Source organism: Arachis ipaensis, chromosome B03 (genome assembly GCF_000816755.2).
Source record: "Arachis ipaensis cultivar K30076 chromosome B03, Araip1.1, whole genome shotgun sequence".
Taxonomy (NCBI): Eukaryota; Viridiplantae; Streptophyta; class Magnoliopsida; order Fabales; family Fabaceae; genus Arachis; species Arachis ipaensis.
In genome coordinates this window covers 129457618-129467961 of record NC_029787.2, presented here as the reverse complement: position 1 = coordinate 129467961, position 10344 = coordinate 129457618, and the positions used below count along the sequence as shown (strand labels likewise).

General features: G+C 45.4%; 1 protein-coding gene across 1 annotated transcript; it reads left to right on the top strand.

Annotated features, from left to right (window-relative positions):
• LOC107633896 lies at positions 1980–2972 on the top strand. The gene is made up of 2 exons (XM_016337489.1): positions 1980–2447; positions 2520–2972. The coding sequence occupies exons 1-2, from the start codon at positions 1980–1982 to the stop codon at positions 2970–2972; spliced, it is 921 nt and encodes a 306-aa protein (XP_016192975.1).

The following is a 10344-nucleotide window of genomic DNA, read 5'->3' as shown; positions in this document are numbered from 1 at the left end:
TGTTTGTCTTTTATCTGTGTACAGGTATTAATAATGATAATATTTAATATTTATTATTAAAAAAGCAAATCTAGATCCAAAACTAATAATGAGAATAGGAAAAAAAAATAAGAAACATCGATACTAAATATATTTTTTAATGAAATAAAAACCATTTTAAATTTTTATGTAATTAGAGTATAGTTATTATATAAATAAAAAATTTGTAAGTCTATGACTTTTATTATCATTTTAACCAGGTTTAAGTTCATTATCTACCTTGTCATTATTATAATCATCTATATGTAAAAAATTTTTGAAATTAAGTATTAATCATTTAAAAATTAATTAAAATTATATTATACAATGTATATTATGTCATATAATACTAACTATTAACAAGTGAATTTTTTAAATGTGATAATTAAAGTATAAACTTAAAAAATAATACCATGATAAAAGATATCTTTAGAAAAAAAGATAAATTGGATTAAAAGCAAATTAAGTAAAAAAATTTCTATTTGTATTTAATAATACTAATAAGAGATAAGATGAGAAGAGATAAATGGATGAGAGGTGAAAGATAACGGATAAAAATTATGTTAAAATGGTCAAGTAGTGGAGAAATTAATAGAAAGAGTAATAAGAAATTTTGGACATCAAACCCATATATTGCTGTTCATACCCTGACCCAACACTAAGGCCCAGGTTTAGACGAAAGGCCAATCCAAAGGATTGAGCCTTACCCTACACCGACCTTCATCCTACGAAGTCGGTCCTTACCACGGCTTGCTCTAAAGAAGTCGGGAACGATGATTAGCTGGCAGATAAACACTCATTCAAATGGGTAACTGCCCTTAAAATCTCTCAACCCACTTCCAGGAGCCATATCCCAACTCCCCTAAGATAAAGGGACGGTTATCCACCTTAAAAGGTGGAAATGCTTCAACGGTGGTTATTGGTTCACCACTATAAGTACACTGACACCCCTCAGGTATCTCTAAGTCCCAATACTCTCTAGACCTGCTCACACCCTTGCTGACTTAGGCATCGAAGTGTCTTTGCAGGTACCACCCCCCATTCGTTCACACTCACAAGTCGGGCGGATGCCCCCAAGACGCGAACCCGCTTGAAGGCTTCCTTCCTCAGGCGATTGGGCTAACCCAGTGAGTCCAACCCAATAATCTCCGGTTACCCAATGTAACATTGGCGCCATTGCCGGAGACCCGAGAGATCAACCAGTGATGACGGACGGATCACCGGAAGATGGCCACACGGCGTCTGATTCTGAACAGAAAAACCTGGATACCGAAAACAACGACGTGAACCCAACTCACCATCAGGAAGCTAGTGATCAACATTGGGAAGGCACCTCCGAGCTTAAAAATCCGAAGGTGAACTCATCGGATGGATGTGAATCGGAAAAGGAGGGACCACCCCATGCGACCGAATTAATGGGACTAGTCCATGGCTACCAAGGTCGCTTGGAACAGCTGGAACAGGAGCTGGAGTGACAAAGAGAGGCGGAGCGAAATCTCAGGGAAGAGATTGAGCGACGAAAAGAGTTGGAAGAAAAACTCTTAAAGCTAGAATCCTCCCTCAGAACTCGGAACTCCCGTGGCAACCGAGAAGAGTCGCCCTTGGGAGGGAAAAATCCGTTCAGTGAGGACATTATGAGGGCAAAAGTTCCAAGAAACTTCAAAAGTCCTGATATGAACCTCTATGACGGAACCACAGATCCGAAGCATCATTTAAGCAATTTCAAAAGTCGGATGTATCTGGCTGATGCTTCCGACGCGACTCGCTGCAAAGCTTTTCCGACCACCTTATCAAAAGCAGCGATGAAGTGGTTCGACAGCTTCCCACCAAGATCGGTCACCAGCTTTGAGGACCTCTCGAGAAAGTTCTTGATGAGGTTCTCCATTCAGAAGGATAAAGTAAAACACGCACCGAGCCTCCTGGGAATAAAGCAGAAGGTCGGAGAACCTTTGCGGGACTATATGGAAAGGTTCAATAAAGCGTGTTTGGAAATTCAAGACCTACCCACCGAGGCAGTCATCATGGGATTAGTAAATGGACTCAGAGAAGGTCCCTTCTCACAGTCCATATCAAAAAGGCACCCCACCTCCCTGAGCGATGTACAAGAAAAAGCAGAGAAGTACATCAACATGGAGGAGAATGGCAGACTACGAGAGCCGAGTTGGCGGTCCGGGTACGCCCCCTCGACAAAAGAGAAAGAGAGAGAGCCCAAGAAGAAGGAAGAACTCGGCCTCGATAGACCGAGGAAATATCACTCTTATACTCCTCTAAAGGTTTTCATGGTGGATCTATACAGAGAAATCTATAACACTGAAAGGCTGCCGCCTCCCAGGCCCATTAAAAATAAAAAGGGAGGAAGCCGCGGCGATTACTGTGAGTACCATAAGATCTATGGTCATTCAACAAATGATTGCTACGACCTTAAAAATGTAATAGAAAAGCTGGCCAGAGAAGGTCGGATTGATAGATATCTCATGGAAAGGTCGGACAATCATGGGAAGAGAAAGCGAGAGGATGGCGACAGAAGAGACCCACCGCCACAAACCCCCGAGAGACACATACATATGATCTCGGGAGGATTTGCGGGTGGGGGACTCACCAAGTCCTCTCGCAAGAGACACCTCAAGCGAGTTTACCAGGTCGGGAGTGAATCACCCGACCTCCCCACAATCTCATTCACAAAGGAGGATGGGCAAGGAGTAATCCCTGGACATGATGATCCAGTGGTGATAACCATGATCGTAGCCAATGCCCATCTCCACAGAACCCTAGTAGACCAAGGGAGCTCGGCAGATATCCTTTTCAAGCCCGCATTCGACAAATTAGGGTTGGATGAAAAGGAGTTAAGAGCCTACCCCGATACTTTATATGGATTAGGCGGCACGCCGATAAAACCACTGGGATTTCTACCCCTCCACACGACCTTCGGAAAGGGGAAAAATCCAAAACTCTGAGCATAGACTTCATAGTCATCGACATGGGGTCAGCATATAATGCCTTGATTGGCAGAGCTACCCTAAATTGACTCAGAGCGGTGGTGTCTACCCCTCATCTTTGCATGAAATTCCTGACATTTGCGGGGATAGCAACGATACGGGGAGACCAAAAGTTAGTGAGAAAATGCTACAATGAAAGCCTGAACCTGAGAGGGAAAGGCAAGGAAGTCCACACTATAGAGCTCGGTGGCACAAGAACCAAAGAAGAGCTGCGCCCGCAACCAGAAGGAAAAACTGAAGAAATACAGGTCGGCGAAGATGAAGGGAAAAATACCAGCATAGGAGCTAACCTAGAAGAAAACTTAAAACAAAGGTCGACAAAGCTCCTAAGAGAAAATTTTGACCTCTTCGCCTGGAAAGCTTCCGACATGCCAGGGATAGACCCCGAGCTCATATCCCACCGGCTCTCGGTCCACCTGGGGTCTCGACCTGTACAGCAGCGAAGGCGTAAGCTCGGCCCAGAGCGAGCTCAAGCGGTAGAAGAGCAAGTACAAGCACTCCTAGAAGCTGGCTTCATCAGAGAAGTTAAATACCCAACATGGCTAGCAAATGTAGTGCTAGTTAAGAAACAAAACGGCAAGTGGAGGATGTGCGTCTACTATACCGACCTGAATAAGGCATGTCCCAAGGACCCATATCCGCTCCCAAGCATTGATACCCTAGTGGACTCCAGCTCAGGGTATCAATACTTGTCGTTTATGGATGCCTACTCGGGATATAACCAAATCCCGATGTACAAGTCAGACCAGGAAAAGACATCATTCATCACGCCTAGAGCAAATTATTGCTACGTGGTCATGCCTTTCGGATTAAAAAACGCAGGGGCCACGTACCAAAGGCTAATGAACAAAGTGTTCGCCCCCCCCACCTCGGGCACTTAATGGAGGTCTACGTAGACGACATGCTGGTAAAAACCCGGGAAGAGGCTGACCTCTTCACGGACCTCGCACAAGTTTTCAGCATCATAAGGGCGCATGGGATGAGGCTAAATCCCGCAAAATGCACCTTCGCGGTGGAGGCTGGAAAATTTCTAGGATTCATGCTAACCCAAAGAGGGATCGAAGCAAATCCCGACAAGTGCAAAGCCATCCTAGAAATGAAAAGCCCAACTTGCTTAAGAGAGGTCCAACAACTGAATGGCCGACTTGCAGCCCTTTCCAGGTTCTTGGCAGGGTCAGCATTAAGGTCTCTTCCACTGTTCTCTCTGCTAAGAAAAGGATGCCAGTTCGAATGGACTCCAGAATGCAAAGAAGCGTTCCAAGAGTTCAAAAAGTTCTTGAGCCAACCTCCAATCCTCACCCGACCTCTAGTCGGGGAAGAACTCGTCCTATATTTGTCTGTAGCAGACAAAGCTGTCGCATCAGCCCTAATACGAGAGGATGAGGTCAGACAACATCCAGTGTACTTCACTAGCAAAGTGCTACAGGGCCCCGAACAAAGGTACCACAAACTAGAGAAGTTTGCTTACTCCTTAGTAATAGCCTCACGGAGGTTACGGCCCTACTTCCAAGCCCACACAATAAGAGTCCGAACGAACCAACCTATGAAGCAAATCCTCCAAAAGACGGATGTTGCAGGGAGAATGGTTCAGTGGGCGATAGAGCTCTCCGAGTTCGACTTGAAGTATGAAACTCGGACAGCGATCAAAGCCCAATGCCTCACCGACTTCATAGCAGAGTACGCGAGAGACCAAGAGGGAAAGCCAACTACATGGGAACTATACGTAGATGGATCCTCAAACAAGACAGGAAGCGGTGCAGGCATAATACTAGCCGATGAAGGGGGAACACAGATAGAGGTTTCCCTCAAATTTGAATTTCTAGCTTTTAACAATCAGGCAGAATATGAAGCTCTGATTGCAGGATTAAAGATAGCAGAGGAGGTCGGCGCAACCAAAGTGCTAATATTCAGCGATTCCCAAGTAGTGACCTCCCAAATAAATGAAGAGTTTCAGGCCAAAGACCCGAATATGAAAAGATACTTGGAAAAAACTCTGGAGCATCTCAGGCGCTTTGCAGAAACCGAGATCAGGCACATAACTCGGGATCTTAATAGCAGAGCAGACGCCCTCTCCAAGTTGGCAAGTACCAAACCAGGGGGGAATAATAGAAGCCTGATCTAGGAAACTCTCCAAGAGCCCTCCGTGGTGAAAGCAGAGGGCAAAGGAGATGGCCTTGAGGTAACCGGGTTAAACCTCGGATGGATGAATCCCTTGGTCGAATACCTAAAATTTGACATCCTCCCCAAAGAGGAAAAAGAGGCCAAGAAAATCCGGAGGGAAGCACAATATTACACTTTGGTGAAAAATACCCTCTATAAAAGAGGAATATCAACACCATTGCTAAAGTGCGTACCGACCTTAAGGACAACTGAAGTACTAGAGGAGGTTCATAGTGGAATCTGCGAAAACCACCTTGGAGCCAGATCGCTAGCAAGAAAGGTAATCCGAGCAGGGTTCTATTGGCCGACCTTGCAGAAGGATGCCATAGAATTTGTCAAGAAATGCCAATCATGCCAGATACATGCAAATTTCCACGTGGCTCCACCAGAGGAGCTAATCAGTATAACTTCTCCATGGCCCTTCGCAAAATGGGGGATGGACCTATTAGGACCTTTTCCCCAGGCCCCAGGACAAGTCAAATACTAAATTGTGGGAATAGACTACTTCACAAAGTGGAGAAAAGCAGAACCATTGGCCACTATCACTGCCCAGAAAAGTCGGAGGTTCCTCTACAAAAACATCATCGCAAGGTATGGGATACCCTATTCCATTACTACAGATAATGGAACCCAGTTCACCGACTCTACCTTCAGAAACCTAGTGGCCAGTATGAAGATCAAACACCAGTTCACCTTGGTGGAACATCCACAAGCAAATGGACAAGCTGAGGCAGCTAACAAAGTCATACTGGCAGGACTAAAGAAAAGACTACAAGATGCAAAAGGAGCTTGGGCTGAGGAGCTCCCGTAAGTGTTATGGGCCTACCGGACGACGCCACAATCTGCCACAGGCCCTTCCGACTTGTCTACGGCGTAGAAGCCATGATACCAGTAGAAATCGGTGAACAAAGTCCAAGGGTGATCCTCCATGATGAGGTCGGAAATATACAGGGGCACAAAGAGGAGTTTGAATTGCTCCCCGAAGTCCGAGAGCAAGCCCAGATAAGAGAAGCAGCGTTGAAACAAAGGATGACCACCAGGTACAACAGAAAAGTCATTCGAAGGAGTTTCACCCCAAACGACTTGGTCTTGATCAGAAACGACATTGGAGTCAACAAATCTGGGGAAGGAAAACTCACTGCCAATTGGAAGGGACCATACAAAATTAGTGAAGTCCTAGGAAAGGGTTACTACAAAGTGACCGACTTAAGCGGAGCCGAGTTACCTAGGTCTTGGCATGCTTGTAACATGAAAAGGTACTACAGTTAAAAGCGAACTCTACTCCCTGATGTACTCTTTTCCCAACTTCATGATTTTTTCCCAAAAGAGGGTTTTTTTCTGAAGGGGGGTTTTTAACGAGGCATCATAGCAGAGACAAAGGGGTCATAGATAGTGAAAAGTCCTTAGTAGCAGTAAAAGTACCTTCGCAAATAAATAAAGATCTTTTACAATATCTCTTATAAATTCCTTCTTGTTTGTCTTTCTTTCTACGAAACGCGCCGACTTAAGCTCGACAAAACGTGAAAATCCCATGAACCGATCTAGATGGTCGTCAGGATAAAACGACGAGGTACAAGTCGGTGTAAAGAGGTTATAAAAGTTGATCGTGAAAAACTCGGAGACATTCCGACTCATAAGTCGAAGTGAAAAGCCGAGTAGCAAAGAAAACGCATCGCAAAAATAACCTAAGTCATAGGAACTCAATAAATCAAAAAATTGAGTATAAGGAATACCAAAAAGAGATCGAAAACCTATCAAAAAGCCAAAGCTAAAGAACTGTCCTAAAAGCGAAAAGGCTCAAAAGGGACAGACAGCCAAGAAAAAGGTTTTCAAAAGATCAAAGGGATTTTTTTTTCAAAAAAACCAACATCAGAAAAGCATGCATGCAAAAAGATAGCTTAGACCCTTATCCAAAAAAGGGTATTTTTTTAACTTAAACCCTTATCCAAAAAGGGTATTTCTAAATATTTTGTTTACGACCTTAAAAGGCCAATGAAAATGTCAACAAGTCACCACCACAACATAAAAAGAGAGTTTAAAAAAGAGGGGACCCACAGGCCGGGCCCCCATATAGCCACAATCATTTTTTCAAAGAGGATCACCACCAGAGTCAGGAAGAGTAGTCGGAGCGCCATCAGGACTAGGGAGAGAAGTATCCATAGGAGACGGAGAGGAGGTTCCGGGAGCTTTTGAGGAACTCGAGGCATCCTTTGGTCGGGGAGGAGACTCCATTATCCTCTGCCCCCGAGTTTTTAAATCTGACTCCGTGACATATTGGGGAGAGGGAGGAGAGACTATAGCCCCGTCAATGACGACCTTGTCCGGGTCCAAAGGCGAGAGATCCAGGTCGGGAGCAAGGACTCCGACTTGTTCCTTAAAGATCCTCCACGCCTCCTTGGCCCCGTCAGCAATGGAGTCCTCCAACTCGGTAAAGTCATTCCGAGCCTTTAGCAAATCCTTCTTCACCGCCACAAGGTCCTCGAACAAACTCGAATAGCTCTCTTGGGCCTTTAACCTCAAGCCCTCCTCCATGTTACACCGAGCCTGCAACTTCCGCTCACTCTCCTGAAGGCCAACCATTTCCTCCTTCAATTTGGCGACCTCCTCCCTCAGCGCCTTCTCATGCTCCTGATACATGAGAAGCCTCTTCTCCAGCTCTTCAACCCTCGAGGATGAACCTAGAGAGCTAAGAGGAGTCTTCTCAAACATATCAAGGAACTTTGTGCAAACTCCCGCCGCCCTGATACTCTCCTGGGCCAGAATAGTGAGGTGGTTCCGAATAGAAACATCATCCATACCTATACGGGTATGAGGATAGATGTATTTCCGAACAAATTGAGGTGCATCCACCTTAGCCTCACTTTCAAAAGAAGAGCTAGACTCTAAAGTCTTGCGCTTCTTCCTCTCTAGCTCAGGGGAAGATCGGGGAGGAGGGGACGACTGAGAAGAAGCCGAGGAGGAAATAACAATAGGTCGAGAAGGGGTCCCCAAATTTTGAGAAGAAGGGGGAGGAGGAGGAAGAGAGGAGCTAGTTACCCTGGCGCCACCAGTCCTAGCACGAGACCTCGCCTTGGCCTCCAGAACTCGCTGGTAAGACTCCCTGTAATTCTTCTTCGCCATCTCTGTAAAAAACAATTAGGTAGCTAAAATCAGCAAAACAAGTCGGAAGAAACAAGTCAGAAAATATAAACAAACAAAAGGCTACCTAATTGTGTCTGGACAAAGGTCGGAACCCCCTGGAGAAACTTTTTGGTATCCAGATAGGGGGCCCTCCCCCACACTTCTCGGAGGAACCCCACAATGGCCGCCTCCACTTCATTCAGGTCATCCAAACCATATTTCTCACAGGGGGAGGCCTCTAACCAGTACAGAGAAAAATGAGAAGAAGAGCTCTCATCCAAGAAAAAGGGGTGGTGACCCTCTACGGCTTGAACTTTGAAAAAATAATTCTTGAAGTCGTGAAAAGATTCATCAAAAAGGGTGAAGACTCTCCGACCTTGTATAGCTCGAAAAGACACCCATTGTTACTTGTTATTTTGCCTACTGAAGGGCTTAGTCATATGAAAGAGAAAAAAGAAAACCCTCAAGGACGTCGGAAAGTCTAAAGCATGGCTGATAAACTGGTAGATTTTCAGAAAACCCCAAGAGTTGGGGTGAAGTTGGGTAGGAGCGACTCAGCAGTGACGTAGAACAGCCATTTCGAAATCAGAAAAGGGAAGAAAAACACCCAAACGGGTAATCATGCTCTCATACATGTAGAAGAAATGAGGGGCTGCCTCAGTAGCCCTCCCGAAACAAACCCGGTGTTCAGGACCCGGGACAACCAACTCATACTTCGGCTCCTCCTCATCAGAAATACAAATTCTGTGATGAGTACGGAGGTTGGTGATAAAATTAGTATCAACCATAGGTTCCTCCCCCAGAACGGTAACATCCACCCATTGAGCAAGGACCTCTACGGAAGACATTCTTTCCTAAAAAAGTATGATGAAACCTACAAAGGAAAAAGAAAAGATCAAGAACAGGGTCTCTAAGAGGCACAGATTCAAACAGAAGCCTACAAACGAACTCCTCTCTCTAAGAAGGTAAAAGCATGCAGAAGCACTTCATAAAAGAGAAGAGGAGAAAAAGCTAACATTTGCCTGGAAAAAAGGTAGAGGAAGATGAAAGCCTTCAAACGGAAATTCCCCACGAACAGATGAGAAGGAAATTTGCAAAAATCGCAGAAACGAAACAACGAAAGAGAGGGAAAGTATTTATAGACACGTTAGGGGCATAATGGTAAAAACGGAAAGCAGTCATTAATGGGTGCACCGTTACCAAGGTAATTAATCCCTATGCGAACCCCTAACGGACGCGACGTTTGATTAGACGCGACTGTGAAAATCAAAAGTCATGAAAAGTCACGTCGGTTCCGAATAATCACGTCGGTTCCCTCACAAGTCGGCTACGACCCCGAGTAGAATACTCGAACCTAAGTCTTGAAAGAAATTGGGCTCGAGTAGGGGCACTGTTCATACCCTGGCCCAACGCTAAGGCCCAGGTTTAGACGAAAGGCCCAATCCAAAGGATTGAGCCTTACCCTACACCGACCTTCATCCTACGAAGTCGGTCCTTACCACGGCTTGCTCTAAAGAAGTCGGGAACGACGATTAGCTGGCAGATAAACACTCATTCAAATGGGTAACTGCCCCTAAAATCTCTCAACCCACTTCCAGGAGCCATATCCCAACTTCATACCCTGGCTAAGGCCCAGGTTTAGACGAAAGGCCCAATCCAAAGGATTGAGCCTTACCCTACACCGACCTTCATCCTACGAAGTCGGTAGTCGGTACGGCTTGCTCTAAAGAAGTCGGGAACGACGATTAGCTGGCAGATAAAAACTCACTCAAATGAGTAACTGCCCCTAAAATCTCTCCACCCACTTCCAGGAGCCATATCCCAACTTCCCTAAGATAAAGAGACTGTTATTCCCCCTTAAAAAGTGGAACTACTCCAACGGTGGTTATGAGTTCACTACTATAAATACACTGACACTACTCAGGTATCACTAAGCCCAATACTCTCTAGACCTGCTTCGTTCCCTTGCTGACTTAGGCATCGGAGTGTTCTTGCAGGTACCACCCCCCATTCTCTCACACACAAGTCGGACGGAGGCCCTGGGTCATAA